The sequence below is a fragment of the Phalaenopsis equestris genome, unplaced genomic scaffold, assembly GCF_001263595.1.
Source record: "Phalaenopsis equestris unplaced genomic scaffold, ASM126359v1 Scaffold000099, whole genome shotgun sequence".
Lineage (NCBI taxonomy): Eukaryota > Viridiplantae > Streptophyta > Magnoliopsida > Asparagales > Orchidaceae > Phalaenopsis > Phalaenopsis equestris.
In genome coordinates this window covers 670,090-696,432 of record NW_018164541.1, presented here as the reverse complement: position 1 = coordinate 696,432, position 26,343 = coordinate 670,090, and the positions used below count along the sequence as shown (strand labels likewise).

Below are 26,343 nucleotides of genomic sequence, written 5' to 3'. Positions count from 1 at the left end.
CTCATACACACTTTGAGTTTCAAAATTAGACAGGGTCACTGCCACTATCCAATTTGATGCATAGTCTATAACTATCAAAATATACAAATTTCCTAAAGAAGTTATAAATGGTCTCATGAAGTCTAAACCTTGAACATCAAAAATCTCAATCTTCAAAGTAAAACTTAGGGGCATTTCATCTTGCTTGGAAATATTACCTATTCTTTGACATCTATCAAAAGCTTTATATATTCGTTTACATCCTTAAACAAAATATTCTAATAAAATCTTGACTGTAAAATCTTAGCAGCAGTTCTATAAACTCCAAAATGTCACTCAAATTCAGAATCATGACATTTCCTAATAACATATTGGTCTTCTATGGGTTTACTTGATCTTTACACTACTTATATAGGTATGGTTCATCCCAAAAATAATATCTGACGTCATGAACAAATTTTTTCCTTTGATGGTATGCCTGATCATAGAGTAGAATATCACGGATTATGTAATTCACCATGTCAGCATACCAAAGAATTTTCCATTCAGTAACAACAAACAACTGCTCATCAGAAAAATTCTCATTTCTAAAATGCACGCCAAATCAAGGTTTATTAAAACAAAGAATTTTTCCGATGAGCAGTTGTTTGTTGTTACTAAAAAGGAGCTTCTGACTACTAAAAATGATGCCAAACCAAGGTAGTTTTAGGATCTCATTTTCAGCAGTGATATAATTAATCTGAGTTTCATTAAGGGTATTACTATCATAGTATACATTTTGTTGTGTCTTTGTCTTAAAACTACCTCAATAGCATAGTAACTCGCATCGCACATTAATTTGAATGGGCTTCCCCTATCATGTGAAATGATAATGCAAACAAAGACTAACTTCTCCTTTAAATTATTGAAGGTAGTTAGGAAATTCTGGTTAAAATTAAATAAAACATCATTTTCCAACATATGTCATAAATTTTTGGCTATTTTATAGGAATATTTAATATATCACCGATAAAACCCAACATGTCCAAAGAAACTTCTAACTCCCACGCAAAAGTAGGTGGGCGAAGTTTTTCAACATCCTAAATTGTGGCTGGATCTACCTCAATGCCTCTCTCCAAAAGTTTATTTCCCAACACAATTTCTTCTGAGACCATGAATTGACACTTCTCCCAAATGAGAATAATATTTGTTTTTTCACAAAGTCTCAGTACCTTGGTCAGATCATCTAAACAGGAATCAAATGAAGGGCCAAATACTGAAAAATCATCCATAAAAACTTCTATTCTTTTCTTAATTAGGTCACAAAAAATACACACTAAGCAACGTTGAAACGTGGCGGGTGCATTACATAACCCAATATATATTCTTCTAAACACAAAAGTCCCATAAGGACTCATATATGTAGTCTTATCATGATCCTTGGGAGCTATAAGAATCTGATGGTACCCTGAATACCCATATAAATGTAGAAATATGGATGGTCAACTAGCGTATCCAACATCTAAATTAAGAATGATAAAGAAAAGTGATCATTAATGGTGGTTGAATTTAATATATGTAATCGATACATGTACGCCACCCAGTGACATGTCTAGTGGGGATTAAATCATTTTGTTCATTCACTAGTGCAGTCACTCCCTCTTTCTTTAGAACATAATGGATTGAGCTAACTCAGACGCTATCTAAAATGAGATAGATAGTACCTACATCAGGCCACTTCAAATCCCTTTATTGACAACTTCTTTCATTACAGGGTTTAATCTCTTTTAAGGATGTGTCTGGTGTTTATGATCTTCCTCCATCAAGATCCTATACATACATACAGAATGACTAATCCCTTTTATGTCTATTAGGGTCTATCCAAAAGCTTTCTTAAAACTCCTCATAACATTCATCAGTTTTTCTTCTTGTGCGATACTCGGTTCCGAGGATATAACAATTGCAATGTATATGACATCCCCAAATAAACATACTTTAAATATTTAGGAAGCCCTTTAACTCAAATTTAGAAGGTTCCTCAATGGAAGAAATAGGAGGTTTACGATTTTCAGTAGTAAAAAGTATCTTAAACCTCTCCCTAACAATTCTCGGGTTATCTCCCACCATTAAAGCAGATTCGTCCTTAACAACTATCGTTTCATCCTCGATCAAAATTTGCTCCTGTGGTTTAACTTCACAATACTCTCGGAATTGATGACTTAACAAATTATCTATGACATCCATCCTGTAGGATGAATCTTCACTACAATCGGAAGAGAATTTTATAGAATTTAACACATTAAAAGTTATCTCCTGATCGTTCACTCTCATCATCAACCCTCCTTTATGCACGTTAATCAAAGTATGACAAGTGGCTATGAAAGGTTTACCTAGTATGATGGGGATCTCCTTTTCCTCCTTCATGTCTAACACAATGAGATCAATAGAAAAGATAAATTTATCCACCTTCACAAGAACATCCTCTATAAACTCCTCAAAAAAGTGATCGAGTGATCAACAATTGAAGTGTGACAGTGTTAGGATACACCTCTCCTAATCCAAACCTATTAAAAATGGACAATGACATAAGGTTAGTACTGTCACCCAAATCACATAAAGCCTTCCCAAAGAACTTCCCTTAAATTGCACGTGGAATAGTATGAGTCATAGTCTCATAATCTCCGAACTTCCTTTTCTTATTAATGATCTCCTTCTTGCACTTCACTTTGCTAGGCTTTTGCTCTAAAGCCTTAGTGAAAGAAAGGTTGATCGTCAGCTTCTTGAAAACGTCCAATAATAGTGAAAATTGTTGATCCAGTTTTTTATTTATGGAGTATATGAGAAAATGGTGGTGATGGTCTTTTTATGTTTTTCTTAAAGGGTGAGACAATACTTTCTAAATCTGCGGAAAGGTCACTCATAGGTCTTCCAGGTTCTGCATTCTCTTTCTCCACCTCATAATCTTTTTGAACCACTTCCTCCAACTCCTTCCCATTTCTTAACTTGACTGCCTTTACATGCTCACTATTCTTTTCATTATGATTGACCTTATTGTTACAAGGAAGAGTTCATTTGGGTCGACTGCTCAGTGAATTCACAATTTATACCAATTAGTTCTCTATATTCCTAATAGTTGTACCTTTGCTTTGAAACTGATTATCCATTTATAAAATAACTTCCTCCCAAGGTAGTTTCTTCTCCTTGTATTTTTTGTTAGAGTTAAAACCAAGAACATGAGAAGTTCTCAGTTTAAAACTATTCTGATTGTACCAAATCCCAAAAGGGTTAGGATGATTACTCCCCCATTGTTAGTTTCCTACACCTTGATTGTTGTTCAACTAAAGTTAGGGTAATTCTTCCAATTGGGATTGTAGTAGTAAGAATACAAGTTGTTCATCTTGTTATTGATTGCATTTAGTTTTAGATGATAAAGTGTTAGCATCAACCAATTGTCCAAATGAATTCCTCATTGAATTGTGATCCTTGAGATTGGTTCATCCCAAATTAGTCTAGCTTCCTAGATATATCAGCTACCAGAGAAGTTAAAATTGAAGGCACGTTTATGTCATGTACACTTGCTAACTTTTTGGGGTTCACTCTTTCATAAGCCATTAAAAGTTATTGGTAGTCATCTCCTCAATCAGAGAATAGGCCTCTTCAAACGTATTTGTCATAAGCGACCCGACAACGACGACATCTATAATATACATAAGAGATTATACAAACTCATTGTAAAAAGTTTGAATTGTCAACCAATCGAGCGGTTTTTGATGGGGGCACTTCCTAAGAAGTTCCTTGAATCGTTCTCAAGCTTCATAAATTGACTTACTTTCATGCTGACAAAATGAAGTGATATCATTTATAAGTTCATCCATTTTTTAAGGGAGAAAATATTTAGCTAGGAATTTCTGAGCTAATTCACTCCACGTCCTTATCGATTTAGGTGTTAATGAGTTTACCCAGATTTTGGCTTTGTCTCTCAAAGAGAAAAAGGAAAAGCCTTAGCCTGACAGTGTTGTTAGAAACACCAATATAGTGAAACGTGACATAGAGTTTTAAAAAACTCGTTAAATGTAAGTTTGGATCCTCAGACGGGGTTCCTCCAAATTGGTTTTTCTACACCATTTGGATGATAGTAGACTTATGTTAGAATGTATTAGCTTCTACAGTAGGGGTTTGAATACTTAAATAAATTTCATTTGTCATAGGTTTAACATAGTCTCTTAAGGGTCTATGTGTATTTGGATGTTCATTGGTTGGTTCATGAATTTTTGGGATGTTATGTAGATTGTCTGTCATCTCTCCTACAAGTTGTTTAAGCCTCTTTTGTTTCCAAATTTTTCTAATAGTTCTCTCTAGCTCAGAATCTTAAAGTTCCAGTCTCATAGGTCCTGCACCACACATACACAAACTAGAGATCTCTAGAAGTTCACACATAGTCGAGTAAAAAAATTTTGGGGTTTTCTTTGGTTCTTTTTAACAGTAAAAAACAATTAAACACTACGGGCTTTCCAAGTCTAAGCCCTCAAAGTTCAGTTAAAATTTTCCTAAATTAAATCACCATCGGATCCCTGATAATGGTTCCAAAAACTTGATACCGCTTTCAGGTGTAACCACACACTAGGGGCTCACGCAAGTGCCTGTTTCATATCAAGAATATCAAATTTTAGAATACAAAATGGCTATCTCATAGAGACCAAGGGAATTAGACTTAGGACTAGTTCTAGCTTACTAATTTAAGTCCTATAATAAATAGTTAAAACTGCTTAAGTACAATAATCTAACCTACCGTGTCACAACAAACAACAAATTTAAATCCTACACAACTAATCCTACTTAACGTGGTTTGGATTGATGAATATCAAGCTCTTAAGATACCCTCCCTTGTAATTATGTAAGTAGATTATAGGAAATGTAAAATGCAAATTAGAAAAGTTTAGTGATAAATAAAACCAACACTCTTTTTTACTCTCTTCCGAGTGCATAAAAAAGATTGGTTAAAATGAATTTATTTCCTTAAATCCAGTAATTAGTCCATCAAAGCATATTTCTCTAAGATTTTGCATTCCCTACAAGGCATATCAATCTATACCAATATTTTAATGTGACTAACCTAGTTGATTCTACCATAACTCACCCGAGTCATTATGGTTCACAACACATTTTAACATTTCGTTTGGCCAGAATGAAAAGTAAATGAAGATCTGAAGGTTAATCATCATATTTAAAAATTAAAGTGATTTAAAAGCACTTTGCATTCATATGTATCATACTTAATCATCACAAAGAAAGGTTAAAAAATTTACTCAAGATAATTCAAACAAGAGAAATCCACTGTCTAATGTTTACAAGAGAAACAAAACAATAAGACACAGTAAAACTTATCTTCTTCTCCTTTATAGTGACCTGAAGATGCTCAATCACTGCTCCTCCTGACTCCTGGGATGTCGTTGTTGAAGACTCTTGCTATCCTCTGCATTAGGAGAAGAAGAATAAGCCCCACAACAAACTAAACCCTCGAATGACCAACCCTCATCAATCCTAAGTCCTACCTGCATAAATCTTCATAAATCCTTCCCATGCATGTATATATAAACTCATATATAATAACATAAAACCACCCACAACCTCCTACGCAACTCCCCATGATAGGCTTCCCAAATTGCCAAAACTGTTCCAAGCAGTTGCTGACACCTAGACACCAATCTTTCCATATGTTATATAAGGCATGGACGCTTAGGGGCCCTAGACGCCAACCTCTCGGGTTGTCCAAGGAAGAGACTAGCGCCTAAGTGGCAATCCTCAATATACTCCTTTACTCCAAGTCTCCTCCCCATTTTCCATTTCAATTACATGTTGTACCTGCAAGAAAAAATAAAATACATTTCTTTAAAGTGCAATCTAATCCATAAAAATGTGTAAATCATAAAGTAATATTAGCATACTTATCTCACATCACTGCGACCTGAAGTTCGATGCATAAAGTGTAAAAAGATGGGTGAAGACCCATGAGATGGCAAACCATTACTTCGAAGGAAGGGCCGCTAGATCTGGAGGTCAGCGCATGAGGCGTAAGGATATGGGTGAAGACAACCCATGAAAAGACACACCATTCTTTTAAAGGAAGGGCTACCGGACCCAAAGGATCTACGCGTAAAGGCGTAAGAACACATGAGGGGAATCTCAAGAACAAGCAAGCCATTCTTCCGAAGGAAAGACTGCTGGACCCGGAGGGTCAACACACAGAGCGTAAGGGAGATGGGTGAAAACCCATAAGAAGGTAATCCATTCTTCTGAAAGAAGGGCCTCCAAACCTAGAAGGTCGATGCATGAAGCGTAAAAACAGATGGGTGGAAACCCATGAACAGGCAAGGCAAGCCGTTCTTCTAAAGGAAGGGCTGTCAGACCTGAACATATAAGGAGTATATTGCCCAGAACATATAAGGAGATAGATGAAAAACCCATGAGGAAGCAAGTGATTCTTTGAAATGGAAGGGCCACTGCGACCTCAAGGTCAATGCATAAAGCATAAAGGTAAACAACGTGGGTGAATACCCAAGCAAAGGCAAGTAAACTTTCAAAGGAAGGACTGCCACGACCTGAAACTTGACGCATAAAGTGCAAAACACTTGGGTGGAAACCCGTCAAGGGGCTAGTAATTCTTCTAAAGGAAGGGTCATTGGGTCGACTTACATAGCTTAAAAACAGATGGGAGTTATCCTATAAGGAGGGCTAGCCACTTCTGAAAGAAGGGCCACCGGACTCGGAGGGTCGATGCAGAAAACATAAATGAGACGTCTTTAAGTTGACCACAGGGGTATCGACCATCCCGATGTCGCTTGGCAACATTCTAATAATTAAAAGACTTTTAGGTTACTACTTCCATTTGACTTCTCACCTTAAGCTTCTCCTCATGATTGCTGGTCATTTCTCATTTCTGAAGCCTTTCACACTTTTCCTGTAAATTATTGTATATGGTGAGTCTTTTATTTTTATATTAAAAGAGTTAAATTTTTAAATGAAAACTCTCTGTTAATATCCAAGCTTAAGAATTATTAGTACAACATAATGTAGCCAATAATAATCCTTGATTAGCTTAATCAAATGAACAATCTGATGATTTAACTAGGCTTTTTTCAAGTTAACCATCTTGAAAATTTTTTAGACTTTAGGATAAAGCACATAAAAGAGAAGAATTCAAGTCCTCAAGACTTATTATGAATTCCCAAGACTATAAGGATTTGCAATACCTGAGAAGGTGCATACATGGCCTGGCTTAAACCCATCCTTAGGTTCTATTATAGATTTAGCCTCGAGAATCATCAAAGGCGAACCGAAGACAAGATCAACTAAGGGGTGTGGTTCCTTTTGGAACCATCTCAACGGCTTCCATAATGAGAGTCGAAACCTCAAGAGGTATGGGGATAAGAAGTTTTTCTCTTTACTATTTTTTATATGAAAACTTTTGGTGTCACTACTGGTTGTCTTATTTCTTCTGATTGTGTTTGATTCTCGTGCAACACTAATACAATAATTTATTACTCTACCGTCGCGAATCTTTTAGCACGCCTCAACATATCTATCTATATATTACTATATATAAATATAATATGTATAATTTTGGTTGCGGTTAATGGTAAGCATAATACATATCTTTATAAAGTATTTCATTAATTAAGAAAAATATGTCTTATCGTGTTCATTGGGACTTTTGTTGTTTACTTCTCTAGAGGGTGTTTGGTTGCACGATCAAATTTACATTAATAAGATTTAGCAAATCCAGACTTCTGACAGACAAGCAATTATAATGTAAATCCGACAAATTCACCTATATGTGGGATTTGGTAAATACAAACTTAACAACTGTAGTGAAGATGGAACAAAAATAAATTCAGATTAACGGAGACATGGATTTTGTTTTGGTTTTTTTTTTTTTTATGTTTGGCTAGATTTGAGTTAAATCCATAGCTAAATCTTATTAAAAGTGTGTTACCAAACACCCCTAATGTCTTTAGCATCTTCTTCTGTTGAATGGGTGAATCCGCAGATTAAAAAGACACTTGCACTTTTGGGTTTTGACCCAGCAAAATAATACTTTTACCTCTTCTTCTGGAAAATCTCTAATCACCTGCAATTAGGGACTCCAACTTCATCCACATCTACTTTGATTATTTATAAGCTAAAAAATCACTAATCTTTATGGTTGAAAATTAATGCAATCAATTAAAATAATAATTTAAAAAACTGAAATCCGCCTAAATTCTTTTGTCATTTGGCGTTCTACCTTCTGGCCTTTGGTCTTCCACCTTCTAAATAATAAAAGAAAGAGCAATCTTGCAATTAAAATAATAATAATAAAAATAAATTATGGCATTAAAAAAAGTTTTTCTTAATGAAAAAAAAGAAAACCACAATCTATTATTAAAAAAATTGCCTCAGGAAGAGCAAACATGACCCCATGAATTATTTGGAATTTAATGGATTTTATTTACAAAATTTTCAAATTCTCTTGATTATGATTTAATCTATACATAAATTCCTATATTTACGTGCTAAAAAAAGAAATATTTAAAATTATTATGATTCGAAACTTGCATCTTACGCGCAGTTAAGCCAAGTAAGGGGTGCATTTGAAGCAGCTTACGGCTCGTTTGGGGTAACTATAAGTATGGCGGCGACGTCCCCAATTTTAATGGATACGCGATCACGGGTATAAACGCCCCTCGCTAATCTTTTACCCATTTGTTCTTCACTGCGTGACGCATTCTCGGTGTCCTATTTCTAGAGTGTGACGATTCTCAGCGCCGCTCCTCCCTCCGCGCTTCCCAATCGCACGAGAGTCTAATAAAAAATCGCTATCCTCTTCTCTCTTCTTCACTTTATTATTTTTCTGATCTTCTCCTCCCCCGCTCTGGAAGGTCTGCCCTAGATCGCGATCCCTGCTTCTGTTCGGCATCCTGCTAGATTGCATCTCCCCATTCCTTGCTTCCTTTCAGCATTCTGATAGATCGCGTTCCTCGTTGCCGCTCCCTACTACAGTTCGACATCCCGATCTTCTTCGGCAAGCTCCTGCCCTCTTCTTTGCAACTCCGCTGTCCACAACCATTTCTTCCTTTTATTCTCATCTCGACAGACATTTTTACAATATTTTTTCCTCTTCTTCTTCTGCATCATTAGCTTCAAAAATGTTCAAAGCTTATGAGTTTGGGCCTTGTGTGGTTATCTTGAACTGTGATTCGAGCTCTCAAAAATTAGTAATATTGATATTAATGCAAGGCATATGAGCATATTTATTTAAATACATTCTAGATATTAATGTAGAGGCATACAACATTTTTCCTCTTATGTCTATTTAGATTCATAAAAAATAATGTGTCAATATTTTCTTATTTGATGTTTTGATATTTCTTTTTAAAAAATTTGCTAACTATCTTTTATGTTGATTAGTTATTGAGTATATATGATAATATTTCATAAAAATTATTATACAGTCGATACCTTCAAGCTAGTTTGAATGTTTGTGTCATACTTGAGTCATACTTGATTGTACATATTAAGCTTGTGTGGAGTTCTACATTTCTAAGCACAACTCAATGGCACCCCTATAGCGATAATTAGGAAACTCAACATGTTTTCTTATGGTTTTATTATTGTTCTCTTATTGTTAAAATGAGCTATTACATTCCATTTGAAACTTTAAAATTATGCTTCTTTACAACTTTTACATATGAACTTTAAAATTTCTAACACTCATGTTGTGGTATTAACTCAATGCGAAATAGTTTATATCACAAATTCATTCCCAAATGTTTTGCTAATATTAAGGTCTTCTTCAATAATGTTTAACGTTTTATTGGATTTTGGATATTACATGACATGCCAAGTTACCCATTTTCGAAACAAATACAAATAGTTGTGACAACCATTGCTCTGCACAACTACATATGATGCCACCACTCTTGCTCTGATGTGGATTTTGCATTTGTAGAAGAAAACCTACATCATATTCCACAGGAACTGCTTATCCGGAACAGGGCCGGAATAGGGCTATTTTTCAAACGTACAAACCAAACAGTCAGCCACTTTATCCAGACCAGCTGCTTATCAGTAGATTATTAGGATAAGCTGCTTATCAGCAGAAGCTGAATAAGTTGCAGCTGCACCAAACGGATCCTTATTCTCTGCGTTTGTATTTTGAAAACGGACCTGAGATATTTGTTTCCTGCTTTTCAACAGCTTATCCTAAAAACATGCGGGCTGTGGGATCATCCCCGCGCAGCGTTTCGTTCGCGACATTACTCTTGTGCCCTCTATTTCGCATCACATGCCCTCGTTACCCATCTTTCACATCCTTTGCCGCCCTTCCCTCTTCTTCGACGATCTCTCTCACGACAGGTAATCTTCAAATTCTTCTTCGGCCTTCTTCGGATCCGTTTTTTGTTTTTCTTTCCTGGCGAATCGCAAATCGCTGTTCTTCCCCCTCATTTGCATCCTTTGCCGCTCTTATGTCTTCTTCGACAATCTCTCACGACAGGTAATCTTCAGCATCTTCTGCGTCTTCTTCGACATTTTCTCCTCTCTGACATTATCATTCTGATTTTTTTTCCCGGTCGAACTGCAAATCACAGATCTTGTGAGTTTTGCGATGATAACCTTGATGAACAAGAAATTTAGCTGCTTCATCTTTCTGATGCCTCTATATTAGAATGAGAAGTCTCAGCTAAGAGTAAATGTTCAGTTGAACTAAATAATAAATTTTGTTTGCCTTTCTTTAAAATTGCAAAATCAAGCTGAGAACCTTTTAAGGAGAAGACTTTCTGAACTAATATTGGTTCAACATTAATTTACTTTGCCCAACATACTTCTTATGTTCAGGGAATGGACTAAAGAGCTCCTTACTTAAATATTTTAAGTATGCTGATGGTACATGCATAGGAATTGCAGTTGGTGTGGATGTAATTGCCCCTTTCTTAATTTATCTATTTTCATGCTGCTGATGAATCATGCGGCTTTGGTGATAGAAAGTCTTGGTTTTTTCAATTACATTGTTTGCAAGAAATTTTTAAAATGAAACAAGAACATATCTTCAAGAAATTTTTAAAATGAAAGGAGAACATATCTTATGAATGCTTGATCATATCTTGTTCTTTATTATATTCATAATATGGTGAAAGACAAACATTTATGGTGGCCAAAATCTAGGCGAGTCAGTTTTGTAAGGATTCTCACCAAAAAGCTTAATGTTTTGAATATAATTGTTGGTTTTAGATTCAAGTTTTGCATGCATACTTGAGGAGAATTGTTGTATAAAAAAGACAATAAGGTTTGAGCTTTTTGGTGAGATTTAAGTTGTATTAAATATAGTTGTAAATAAAAATATAAAGACTCTTAATGTTGATATTTTCAGACGATAAAAGTGGTCTAACCAAAAAATAAGGGGTCAACTGATACTTCATGAACAAATTTTGAACATCCGACACAAATCTCAAGACATGTCACGGATCTTGATGCACATTTTTTAGCAATAAATATTTAAACTTTGATAAAAAGTCATCCGAGTGTTTGATTTCCAAACTTACAATCAAACTGACTGATTCGACAAGACTAACCCCATGATACTAAAATTAGTCAAATATAAATCAAATCAAGCCCCAATCAAAGCATTAAATCATGTTTGAAAGTTTTCAGGCGCATTCAAAATATTAAATAAATGTTGAATCTAGCGAACTTATAATGTATGTGTGATTCTGGCTACGATTAAAGGTACACATAATACAAATCTTTATAAAGTTTTAAGGCAATGAAGATAAATGTGCCTATCATGTTCTTCGGGACTTTTGTTGTTTGCTTTCTCTATGGGGTGTTTGGCTACACGATCGGACTTACGTTAATAGGATTTATTAAATCTGGATTTCCAGTGGGCTCCTGATGCGAGTGAATGTCACAAGAAACACTAACGTAAATCCAAGAAATCCACCTCTCCGTGGGATTTGGTAAATCCAGGTTTACAGATGGAACAAGTGTAGAAATGAAAAAAAAATAGATTAATGGAGACTTGGATTTCGTTTTCATTTTTTTTTATTATGTTTGGTTAGATTTAAGTTAAAATCCTGAATTAAATCTTGTTAAAAAAGTGCTACCAACAACCCCTAATGTAGTTAGCCTCTTCTTTTGTTGAATCGGCAGACCCACATACTAACTAAGCGCCCACACTTTCAGGGTTTTGACCAAGCTGAAGAATACTTTTGCCCCTTCAATGCCCTCGCAATTGCCCCCAACTTTTGATTTTGAATGCGGCACTCCTTCCTCGTTCTCCTTGCTATGCTGATTTCGTCGATGATTTCCCTTACCAGAGCCATCATGTTGTTGATTTCCCCGTTAAACCCTGTTCAGTGAGTTTTGTGTTTCTATTTCCCTTTTATCTCATTCGCTAGCCCTTGGCTTACACCTTAGTGTTAAGATTGATGGATGTTTCTGATCCCTTGTGTTTCTTATTTTTAATTTCTTAGCTGTATGACAACAAATGAGATTAAAGTTAGTAGGATTTAGTAAATCCTGTAAATCCAGATTTAATAAATCCTGAAAGGTTTAAATAAATTTTTTTTTTCAATTGATTTAATAAATACTGTCAAATCCTGTGTAATTGTTTGGCAATTTTTGTCTGGAATTAAAAATATATTATGATAGTTAGACTTTAACAATAAATTAAAATATAATTTAATAAATCATGTAAATCATGTAAATTGAAGTTCTTAAAACATTCCAAAATAGTCAAACAAATTTCTTAAATTCAACAAATATTTAATTTCAAAATACGTTAACTAATAATTATATATTTACTTAATAAATTATTTATTAAATTAATTATCAAATAGAAATTTAATATTTATAAAAGAATAATTTATTAGTTATTAATTATATTTATTGATAATTACTTATAAATTTATTGGATGAATAAGGAGATTATATTTATTTTTTATTAATTAATGATTACATGATAAATAAATTTATTTTAATATAATTAATCTGATGATATTTTAGTTAATTATTAATCAATTAAATTAATAAAATTAACTTAAATAAAATTACGTTAAGAAAATTTAACTCCAATAAAATTAATGGAAAGCTCGCCGACATTACTATTACTCTCCTCCCTACCCGGAGCCCTCCTCCACGAAAGTCGGGCACATCGCTTCTTTACCCGAAACCATCGCCTTCGTCACCGAACTCTCGCGATACAATTGCAATTGGAGCTAGCTTTAACGCAACGTCGGGATCGCGACTGACAAAGATCCGAAACTCCCATTTTATTTCTTCCTTTTGCTCCTCTCCTACCCGAAACCATTGAGGAAGGTAACTTCACGTCGTTTTTTTTTTCGCGTGAAGCGTCTATCCCGGATTTACTAAATCCACCGATTGACGGGATTTAGTAAACCAAGGTTTAAGGCCGAAATCTGTGAAATCCGGATTTATCAAATCAGAGGTTTTATTTTGCTAAAATGACCGTCTGGCAAGATTTAGGTTAAATCTAGCTTGCATCCTGCTCTAAATCCGTTACTAGACACTCCCTTAGTGTTAAGATTGATCGATGTTTCTAATCCCTGGCATTTCTCATTCTTAGTTACTTAGTTTCTTTTCATTCTCCCATCCGTTATGTTTTTGATATATTCTATTGATCTTTGATCCGGGAATGCGGTGGTCGTTCAAAGCAATTTGATGTTTGAGGCATGATATGTTTTCTGCTTGTTTGTTTGCTTTGCAATTTAGACGGATGGATGTCTTCGTTGTGAACTTTGATTTGGGAGATTAGGCCGGTTTGCTTATGTAAATGGACTGTATTACATCGAAGAAAGCCAGAAAGCAGTTTGTTGGGTATGAGGACCCCTTGCTTTTGGCCTCTCAAACTGCATCTAAGTTTTGCGTATGGAGGTTTTGCCAGAATGATCTCCTTTAATTTCATAAGTTTTGCATATGAGATCTATGGTATGCTGAATGTCCCTTAGTGGCGATAATGTCTTTGAAAGGCTGTCGATCATCACATCCTGAAAGCAATGTAGTAGTGGCTGTAGCGGTGCTGTTATCTCACTCTCCTTAGTTCCATCTAGGAGGACTAATGTCGGTGCCACTGGAGCATCTAGAACTGACTGCGTAAACGTTGCCTTTGGGACTAATGCCTCCTCTATGTCGCTTACACCGCCCACATCCTTAATAGATGAAAATAAGATATGTTTCCCATTCATCTTAAAAGAGTCAAGTATTGTTGAAGCCATCATGCTGAGTTTGCGGTCGAATGGCCAATGTCACTCCAACAGAATATGACATGCGTCAATCAGAACCACGTCACATCACATTTGTTCCTGTAGCGGATCCTCAATTGAAAATTCGACCCAGCGCTGTTGATCCACGCCTATCTCATTTTCTTTCTTCAACCAGGTAAGGGAATAACACTAAGGATGTTTCTACGTGGCCAATCTCAATTTCTTCACCATCAGCATAGACACCACATTTTCACAAATTTCACTATCGCTGATCAAACTGCAATCCTTAATCTGTTTCGTACACTTGTTGTGAAAGATACCGTGTCCCAGCCGTGTTGATCTCGTGTCGGCTTTAACTGCAGAACTCTCCGTATGACTAACATCTCTCCCTTGTCACCCTTAAGCTGAAGTTCTTCCATTGGACTATCATTTGACTCCTCTTCATCCACCTCTTTGATGATTCCTAGATTTGTGAATGTGACAACTTGCCCCGTGAGACCGTTGGAGGCTATGTGTTCATAGCCGTGACGCCTGAAATATCTCCTGGCCGTTATTGTACTGGAAGAACTACCCTTTTTCTGCTTCATTCCATTTGAATCTATCTTGTCAATCCCCTGTCTTATCTTGCCAACTCCGCCATAGGTACCTTTGTCGATCGTGGTAGTTGTAGGTGACTGCATAACTGAAGACTACGACCTGAATGAAGATTGTCATCTGCTTTATTTTTGTTGTCTTTCCACCTTCATGACTAAGGTTTGAACATCCCCTAACGACCAGTATGGCTGTAACTACACAATATTGCTAATAGTGGTTTCAGAACCTAGATACTGGTCTATGGTGTGTTCCTTTAGTTCGACCAATTCACACTTCATCTGCAACTGGTCAAACTGTGTTGTGAACTCATCCATTGAAAGATTCCTCTGATGTTGGTTGTGGAGCTCATAAATATGTACTGACAGTAATGTGGCGGAAGGTATTTCCTTTTCATCTCTTTCATCATCATTTCCAACTTGGTAATCTAATCACAACCTTATTTTTTCCTTTGTATATGCCAATTTCCCACCACAAAAAAAGGCATTCTTTTTCAATTTGATTGCTACTAGTTTCACTCTCATATCTTCTGCACCTCCTTATATTTGAACATTCACTCATTGAATTGTTGCCAGTCGATAAAGTCATTCAGAACCAAACCTCCATCAAATTCTGGTAGATCCACTTTTATGTCGAAGTCCCTGTGTCCTCAATATGTAGGCTCCTCTCTCGGCCTTCAACTCGTGGCTGAGGGTAATCTCCCATTTAATTCCATCATCAATTTCTGCGATCCTCTATTGCAACCGACGAATCTCCCACTGTATCTTGTTCCAGGTAGATTACAACATGTATCTCCGGGATGGCATGATTAGGTTTTGGGTTTGGAAAAAAAAAAAAATTAGAGGGGTAAGGCAGGTGCTAAGAAATCTTAAGATAACACGAAAGTCAGGCTAGCTTTGATATCAAATAATGTTGAAATTAACCAAACCGAAAGAAAAAAATTTTGGTGGAGGGGTAATGCAGGTGCTAAGAAATCTTAAGATAACACTAAAGTTAGGCTAGCTCTGATACCAAATTATGCTGAAATTAACCAAACCGTAATAACGAAAGTAAATTTTATAAAAAAAATAACTAGGACTACAATCATGACTCAACAAAAACAAAAAAAAAAACAACAAAAATTCAAATCCGGCTAAGGCTTGGAGTTGACATTCGTTAGCAGAGGTTTCAGTTTTTGTGGTATGCGATGGAGGTTGGTAGGGTTGGAGGCGGATGAGTAGAATAGGAAATGTTCGGTGGTTGGTGGTAGGGAGAAGAATTGGGACTCACGGGTGGCTGGTAGAAGGAGCGTAGGATGGAGGTGACAGGGAGTCCGATCTAGGGAGGTTGGCGGTTGGAACAGGGGCTATGTGGAAGAGCAGATGGGGCTGGTGGCTGGGAATAAGATCGAAGGCGGTGAGGAGGTCAGATGGAATGATTCTGGAGGGAGAAAGGAAGACAGCAGGCCGACGACTGGATTAGGTGGGAAGGGGGGATGCTGGCCGGTGGCTAGGAGCAGTAGGGATGAGAGCGAGAAGGGATTCGAAGGGGATAATCACTACCCCGGAGCAGGATACAGTCGAAACACCACTTGTGCTGGGATACATCCTTAGCAAGGGCAAGAAGCCTATTGGTAGGAATCTGAAACAAAAGCAAGCATAAACCCTTGACTCAACAAGCACACATATTAATAGTAGATAGATAGGCAAGAAAACAAAAGGAAGGGGGACCGAGACTCCTTCCCCGTTGAACCCCCTGCCGATTCAGTCGAACCAAGCCCCCACATCACTTTATATCTCTCGCGGGCGGTGCTGTGGAAGCTTCCTCGCTCGATACCTGTTGTGCAGGTGTCTTACATAGGTAATTGATTTCTTTTATTTAATAAATAAGTTAATTAAAATATTTAGAAGTTTATTATTGTAGTTAATTTTGATTAATCACTTAATATATGAATGGTTAAGTTTATTAGGGTTTAGGACATAATGTTAATTTTATGTGCTAAATTAGGTTTTCGGGTCACCCAGAAATTCATGACTTATTTATCAGACAGTTCAAAAGATCTGACCCCGAACCCAACACATCTTCAACTCAAATGACTTGAACCTAACTAACGCAATCCATTTAGCATAAGTCATATTGGCCATTTAGGACAAATTTAAATTGACGGTTTAATCATAATCTGACTTAAAATAAATGGTTTAAAATTTAATACCTTAACCCGACCTAAAGTTTAAATAAATTAACTCAAATCCCCCTTTTTTAGCCTTGTTTGGGTCAAGTTATCATGCCAGGTCAATCTTTGACATTTCTAGTTATTCTTAGTCAATATGATCATTTCGATGCGACAATGTTTGAGTAACAATCATTAAAATATTTTTCAGATTTTATTTTGGCTATCAAATTGAGAGTTTTGAGTTTAATATTGATATTTTAACAATTATTTTTTTTTGTTTCTAATTTTTTTATTTGTTCCTGTGATACTTGAAGAAACGTAATAAACTCCACCCATATCTTCTCCATGACTTTAAAATCTATTTAACACTTAAAAGAATTTTTTTTCTTGAACTTAATAAACACTAATTTTACTTCATAGAGATTTTATAATAAAATAACAACATAATATTATGAAAGATGCCTAATCTGACTTAAAATAAATGGTTTAAAATTTAATACCTTAACCCGACCTAAAGTTTAAATAGATTAAATCAAATCCCCTTTTTTTAGTCTTGTTTGGGTCAAGTTATCATGCCAGGTCAATCTTTGACATCTCTAGTTATTCTTAGTCAATATGATCATTTCGATGCGACAATGTTTGAGTATCACACATTAAAATATTTTTCAATTTTTATTTTGGCTATCAACGCGAGAGTTTTGAGTTTAATTTTGATATTTTAACAATTAATTTTTTTTTGTTTTTAATTTTTTTATTTGTTCCTGGGATACTTGAAGAAAAGTAATAAACTCCACCCATATCTTCTCCATGACTTTAAAATCTATTTAACACTTAAAATATTTTTTTTTCTTAAACTTAATAAACACTAGTTTTACTTCATAGAGATTTTATAATAAAATAACAACATAATATTATGAAAGATGCCTAATCTGACTTAAAATAAATGGTTTAAAATTTAATAATTTAACCCGACCTAAAGTTTAAATAGATTAACTTAAATCCCTTTTTTTTAGTCTTGTTTGGGTCAAGTTATCATGCCAGGTCAATCTTTGACATCTCTAGTTATTTTTAGTCAATATGATCATTTCGATGCGACAATGTTTGAGTATCACACATTAAAATATTTTTCAGTGGCTATCAACGCGTGAGTTTTGAGTTTAATATTGATATTTTAACAATTAATTTTTTTTGTTTTTAATTTTTTTATTTGTTCCTGGGATACTTGAAGAAAAGTAATAAACTCCACCCATATCTTCTCAATGACTTTAAAATCTATTTAACACTTAAAAGAATTTTTTTTCTTGAACTTAATAAACACTAATTTTACTTCATAGAGATTTTATAATAAAATAACAACATAATATTATGAAAGATGCCTGGAGTAAGTGACAAAGGTAATAAACTCCACCCATGTCTTCTCCATGACTTTAAAATCCATTTAACACTTTAAAGAAATTTTTTTTAAAACTTAATTAGCACTAATTTTACTTCATAGAAAATTTATAATAAAATAACAACATAATATTATGAAAGATGCCTGGAGTAAGAGGCAGTTGTGGACAAGGAAATTTAAGTATAGTATGTTTGTTTTCTTTCCGGCATGTAATTTCATATATTTTGCTTAGCATGATTCTAATTTTAGTAATTTTCTTGTCTAATAGCCCATGTTTGTCCGTTCTTTGATTAAACACATTTTTATTTGTTTTGAATCTTGTGATTAGTCACTTAAAATACTAACTCCTATCTGGTTAGGTTTATTAGGATTTAGTTGTAATGTTAATTTTTATATAGTACTGATCCTCTCACTAATCCATTGGTTAGATTTAAATCAGACTTAGTAAGCTAATATTTCTTGTTACTTAACTAGGTGGTTAATCAAATATAAGACATTAAAAAGTAATTGTCACCTTAGCACACTTTGTGCTCTTTGTTTCTTTTTCTATCACTGAGGTGTTAAGCCTTCATCTATCCATTGCAAGCATGGGCGTTGACAGAAATGCATCTCCATGTTAGCTAGGAGGTCCAGTGGTGAAGAAGTGCTTTATATTTGTTCCACTTCGTTGGCTGTTCCTCTTTCTTTCCTCTGCATATTTCATCCCCGTTCTCTTTGGGTGGGCGTGATTGTTTAGCCCTTAAGGGTATTTCGCCTAAAAAACAGCCAATTGCTGATGCTGATTTTAACTGATTTCTCACAACCTTAAAGTTGATTTATATAAAGTTTATTGTTTGCATTAAATTTTTATATTTTGCTCCTTGATTGGAGCTGAACTAGCTTCACGACTTAGATAGCCTCTTTTGATCCTTATGTTTCTCAGTCTCTTAACACTCTATGCTGAAGTTCATTCTTATGGGGCAGATTTTAAATTAGATAATCCTCTTTCAATATAAATGAAGATTAAATATTTTGTTAGTCTATTAAATTTAAAATAAACTCACCCTGTGTTCTCCTTTTAATGTTTAAAGCCCCATCAAAGTCAAATTGGTTAAGCGTGGTTGTTCAGTTGTTTTGCTTTAGGTTCTTAAAAGGACGATGGTTTAGGTTTTGTTACTTGTAACTTGTTAGATTAATTTATGTCCAACTTGGCTAAATTGCTATGCATATATTATACTCTTGATAATTACAATAGCTCTATTCATACACATTTGAATTGTGGTTTATATATTGTCCATATGTAAAGTGTAATTTCTCTAACTACGCTTTATATAACTGTGTTTAATTCATGGTTTCTTCTTATGCAGTTAGCACTAATCATGGCTAATGAAGGCCACCTTAAAACTTGGGTTTCGGACAAGCTGATATCACTTATGGGATACTCCAAGAGTGTGGTGGTTCAATATGTTATCCGACTATGTAAGCATCTCAATTATCCATTATTTTTTGCTTTCAAGTAGAACAATTAATTATGCCAAAATGCTTTTATGGTAGTATCCTACTGATAATTTGAGTCTATATAAATCAATGAGTTGTAATTAGGAAAAATCATAGTCTTAGTAGCATAATTAAAAAAAAATCAGTATCATATTAGTATATGATAACAAAAACCAAGGTTAGAATTATTCTCAGATTGAATTTAGCTTATTTTATATATTATCATAGTCTCAGTAGCATAATTAGAAAAAAAAAATCATAATCATATTAGTATATGATAACAAAGACCATGGTTGGACTTATTCTCAGATGTTGTTTAGCTTATTTTATATATTTTACCAAGGTTTTGCTTTAATTTTTTGTTGTAATTTTGAACTAAATTTGAATATTAATACATATTGAATATGCTTTGTATAAACACAACATCATCTGCATTTGAATAAATATTCTCAAATGAAAAAAAATATAATATATTATTGTAATTTGCTTTTTAATATTGAGCGCGGTGTTAGCATGAAATGCTATACCACTTGTAACCCATTGGTTAAAGAAGATTGTTATATATTTGAGGTCATGGGTTTGCACCACGTATTTTGTGATTTATCTCTCAGTGATCTAAAAAAAGAAAAGTAATCTACAAATAAAATAATTCAAATAGAAGAATGGGCTGATTTAGTTCTTTTTAATTAAGTGCCAGAATTTTAATTGATTTTATTAAAGGTCCATTTTGTGTGCTTTTTATATACTCTATTGCATATCATTTGTTAAAAATATTTATGAAATATTTGACATGATTAAAATTCATTCAGATTGATTTTATATGATTTTTATTTCAAAAACGAAAATATTTTATAATTAATGTAGAAATAAAATTACGTATTGATAGACCCTTTAATTAAATAGGTGGCAGTTTTCCAAATTTTTTAATAGCTAAATTATTTTGGATGAATATCATGACACACTTGTAGATGGATAGTGAAATGAAATTATAAATAGTATAATTTGATGAATAAAATTTGGTAAAATTCAAAACAAATAAATAATAAACGAAGTAATAACATTAACACCAATGGTTGAATTTTTTTGTTGGGATTGTAGAAAACTTAAAGCACTGTTTGGAAGTGTAAAAAATGTATGAATTGTTTTGAGGATTAATTAATGAATGGTTGATTTTGTATGCTTTTTATGTAGTAAGCTGTATATTTATGTTGTGAGGTGTATATAATTTATCAAAATTGATGCATAAATATTGGATAAGATTAAATAAAAAATGCTAATATTTTTCTTATTTTATTTTTTATATAAATATTTTTTAAAATATATATGGAAATGAATTCGTGAATAGACTAACTCCTATAGATGAAAAAGTTTAATTTGTCGAAATTATGTAAATTTAACATAAGGCAGTTTTAATTTTTTTAATAGTTAAAAAATTTTAAAATGGTGATTAATATGATATGCCATTGTAAATGGATATTTAAACTTATATTGGATAACATTAAAACCATAAACCTAAAAAAATATTTGATAAAAATTTACGGACTCAAAATATTTGTTGATTAATATTTAATAAGATCTTTGATTTCTTTCTTTAATGTTACTTTATTTCATACTTTGAAATAGTTTTCACCTGGATGGTGAAGTTGTTTGAGCCTTTTCCACTATCCAAACAGAGCTGATTTAAGTGAGTAAAATGGGCAATTTAAAAATTAAAGTACTAATTTTAGCATTTATGTATATTCTTTATTGTAATAATTAAAACTTCTTACTTTTGAAAATTAGATAAACATTTATATTCTGGATATTTAATTTTTAATTTTTCGCACATTGAAAATTTAAGAAGTTTTCAAACATTAATTTGGATTTAAAAACCCTTAAAAATTTTGAACTCATATTTAGCTAATAACATGTTTTAATGCTTTGATTAAAAGGTTGTTAGTGTATGTTATATTACTGCTATGTTATATTACTGATTAACTTTCTTAATTCTATTACACGGTGTATGTGGTAAAGGACATCTGCTCAAAATTTGAAATATATTTTCTAAAAGACATTTTTTACTTCGTTTGGCTTTGTTGTTGTTATTTGGAAAGCTGGTCGAGAAAAAAGCAGAGTTTAAACCAATTGTAGCAAAAGCTTAGTTTAAAAGTTACTGTAGAGCAAGTAGAGTATAAAAGCTGTTATGTCTAAAGTTGTTGATGCTGTTTGAGTAGCATGTCTTATGTGTACTATTTTAAACTCAAACAGTGTAATTTTTGTTTGGTTAAACTCGAAACTGTTTGCCATTTAAACATAAAAGACTAAAATGATGATCTGTTTCAAAGGGCCATAGGCATAAAATAATTCAACTATAACAAAAATTTACTTTTCAACTAAAATTTTTATAACAGTACAAATTATGACATAAATAACATATGGAGCATAGTTGAGTATGTTGGGCCTTAAATACCGCTACTTAGCTTGGAAATTTGCTTTTAAATTAGAAAGATGATGATAAAAAAATATCTATTAGAAACAAAAAACAATGATGAATAAACCAAAGGGGCATTTACATACGTACCGCCCAATTCCTATGTGTTTATATATTTAACACCTTAACTTTACTTTTATACCGTCCAAATCTTTCATATCATATAAAAAATACTACTAATTTAGTCTTTAAAAAATGAAATACACCTTTTCATACATAGTTAATGTGATATGTATTTAAAAATTGAAGTTTAGGTGTTAGAGATGTAAATGCACAGGAATTGAGTGGTATGTATGTAAATCTTTCTAAAAAGTCAGATTTAATATAGATAAATAAGTAGATATTCTCATTTGTAATGGTGTAATTACGCAGCAATGTTATTTTTAATTCAGCTATCTCTGGCGCTCCTTCCCTATTAACATGATTGATATACATGTTAGGATTTTTATAAACATATTGCCCTACTCTATACTCATGTACCTCTAAATGAACAAAATTTTCATTAGCATCACATTCCTCATACTCAGGATCAGTACATGGTTGATGCCTGTATAGTTAGTTATATTTATACACCTGCACGCGCGCACAAAATTGTGGCAACAACATCAATACATTCTTGAAGGAATGACTTGAGGCTTCTCTTAGAATTTCCCGTTTTCCATACACCAAATGCAGGTTCTTTTACCCTTTGAATTGCCAAATATGTCTTGTTGAATATTCCACGTTGAACCCGTATTGATTTTGTAGCTTATGTAAATGATATCCTGTGTTTGGAGAGGTTAAGCAATCCCCTTTGCAGTAGATAACCAACATCAACTGAGTAAAACTATCAAGCTAGAATGAGATGATAAAATAATAAAATATTATCATTTTATTGATAAAATATTGGAATTTAAGTTCTTTCGATGTGACAAAATATCTACTACTTGAATAGGAAAATAAGATTCATGATCCATGGCAACACATTTGAAAATGCAAGTGAATCGTCAAACTCTTATGCACATGTTGAAATAATATATATCAATAACATTTTAAGTTGGCGAATGATACCATCCAATGTATGCAACTTATTCTAAAATAGGGATAAGAGCATTTTCTTATGTGCCTTTAATTTTCCTTATATAATCATTGAAATATGACATATAGCAATCATCATGGTGAATCTCATATAGAATATGGTGAAAACTTATAATATCTATTACCAAGTGAATTAATGTTTCGAGACTAGAAGAGAAATTTTTATTGATACTAAGACTGTTGAAAGAATCACATCTTGCTCTCATGAACTCATATGGTAGAATGCATAAAATGACGTCCTACATTCCTTTTAGTTGTTCTTTGTGAACCAAATAATTATACTAATTGAAACCTCTTATGAAATTCTAGTTAAATTATGAAATCTCATAGGGTATCTTAATAGTAGCTTGCATATACATTTATTCCCAATTTGAGTTAATAGCCGAGCTCTTTTTCAAGTATAGAACATAATAATAATGGACTTATCATGTTGCTGCTACCAGTGTATTGTTAAATTGAATGACATTCGTATGATTAATAGTGGGCTCCACATTCCTTTATAGAATCACCACCAGAAAATTTGAATCCTCCTCCATCATTTTTTAATCGTTATAATATAATGAAAAAATTTCATTATACTAGAATCATATATAATATTTAATAGTTCATAACCTAATAACTAGGGCTGTCAATTTGGCTCGCTGTTCGTGAACAGCTCGTGTTCGGCTCGTTAAGCAGCTCGTGTTCGACTCGTTTGTTAAGCATAACGAGCTGAACACGAACAAATTTTTAAGCTCGAAATGTAAACGAGCCGAACACGAGCAACAGTTTGTTCGCTCGTGTATGACTCGAAATGACTCGAAAAAAAATTATATAACTTTTTAGATAACAATATATTACATATATTATTTACATAATAATATATTATATATGTTTATGTCTAAGTTTAAATCATAACACTTCATGTGACAATATGATTAGTGTTTTCTTTTGTATATATTTGATCCAAGTTCGAATCTCACACTTTACATCTATTTTTCTCAATTTTAGTTTAACGCTAAAATAGGGATAAGAGCATTTTCTAATGTGCCTTTAATTTTCCTTATATAATCATTGAAATGTGACATATAGCAATCATCATGATGAATCTCATATAGAATATGGTGAAAACTTATAATATCTATTACCAAGTGAATTAATGTTTCGAGACTAGAAGAGAAATATTTATTGATACTAAGAGTGTTGAACGAATCATATCTTGCTCTCATGAACTCATATGGTAGAATGCATAAAATGATGTCCTACATTCCTTTTAGTTGTTCTTTGTGAACCAAATAATTATACTAATTGAAACCTCTTATGAAATTCTAGTTAAATTATGAAATCTCATAGGGTATCTTAGTAGTAGCTTGCATATACATTTATTCCCAATTTGAGTTAATACCCGAGCTCTTTTTCAAGTATAGAACATAATTATAATGGACTTATCATGTTGCTGCTACCAGTGTATTGTTAAATTGAATGACATTCGTATGATTAATAGTGGGCTCCACATTCCTTTATAGAATCACCACCAGAAAATTTGAATCCTCCTCCATCATTTTTTAATCGTTATAATATAATGAAAAAATTTCATTATACTAGAATCATATATAATATTTAATAGTTCATAACCATATAACATATTGCATAACTTTGTGGAGAAGAATTCATTGTTGGAATACCAAATAAAACCTTTAGAATACAAAGTAACACTTAAATTGGCCGATCATTATGCAAAAAAGGTCCTGTCAACTGACATAATTTAATGCAATGAACTAGCCTTATTAGCCTCTGGAGTTTCCTGTTTTTAGGTACACCCATGAAAGTTTACATTATTTTTGTTGCCTTGAGCTCTATTGCAAAGTCATGAGATTAAGTACAGTTTTCCTATGGATTGGAGTGAGTTGTAAAAGTTTTATGTGGGCTAGTTTTTTATTTACGTCAGTGCTAATGTATTGTGCAACATCAGCATGAACCTTGATGCTGTTCCTAATTTGTTGTTTACCTCCTGTCTTAGATTGTTTATCTTTTTCCCTTCCATGTTGGATGAGCCAACTGCATGTCATCTTTGTTGGGCACCTCCATTATCACCTTCAACTTCATTACAATGTACAATATATGGCTATTTTTTTAGCTCTCTTTATTGCCCGAGGAATCTCCTTGTCTTAACCGCTACTACATGGCATCATGCTAGCAAGCGTTTATTCCAACTCACACGTTATTTTATTTAATTGAAATTTCTTAGCAGAAAGTATTGCCCACAAAATTTCAAGAGTTTAAAATTAGCAAATTCCATGAACTAGGTTCTTCTATCTATTTTTATTGAAGTTAGTCTATTTCGAAGATCTGTTTCTCATGCACAAATTATAGTAAATTATGATAATTTTCATTTCGCATTTTATTTGATGCACTGGCTTCCTTTGGCTTTTCAATTGACTTGCTTAAAAATAGGAGGCCCTAATATGCATTGATGATATTTTTCTGTTAATATTATTCTATAATAGAAGTTGATTGGGCTACCATCATGGTGATATAACATCAGAAAACATGATGCCAGTCAATGAACTTAAAAAATTTCCTTATTTCTTAAACATCTATTTCTTTTTTTGGTAAAGGTATTATTTAAAAATAATTAATATACAATGATGCTGATATTGATAGTTTGCATCACCAATGGGTTTTGAAACCTTGTTCCTAAATTAGAAGTTGAAGAACGTCCTTGTCAAGAGCAGTAGGCATCGGAACATAAAGCATAGAACTTGCAAAGGGTTGAGTACAAGTGCCAAGTTCACTTTATTTTTCTAAATGGGCAGTCTTGAACCATAACTACTATAAGTTTCTTTATTTTTTAAACGTCATTTTTTTTTTGGTAAAGGTATTATTTAAAAAGAATTAATATACAATGATGCTAATATTGATAGATTCCATCACCAATGGGATTTGAAACCTCGTTGCAAAGTTAGAAGTTGAAGAGCGCATATAGCAA

At 33.4% G+C, this 26,343-nt stretch overlaps 1 protein-coding gene across 1 annotated transcript in view; it reads left to right on the top strand.

The window, feature by feature from the left end:
• The first annotated feature begins 13,291 nt into the window (after nucleotides 1-13,291).
• Nucleotides 13,292-26,343, top strand: part of LOC110020538 (pre-mRNA-splicing factor ATP-dependent RNA helicase DEAH1-like) — a 149,260-nt gene continuing 136,208 nt past the window's right edge. Inside the window, exons 1-2 of the mRNA XM_020718677.1 lie at nucleotides 13,292-13,311; nucleotides 19,699-19,810. Of these exons, the coding sequence (XP_020574336.1) occupies nucleotides 19,711-19,810 (100 nt within the window). The 5' untranslated portion in view covers nucleotides 13,292-13,311; nucleotides 19,699-19,710. The remainder of the gene's footprint in view (nucleotides 13,312-19,698; nucleotides 19,811-26,343) is intronic.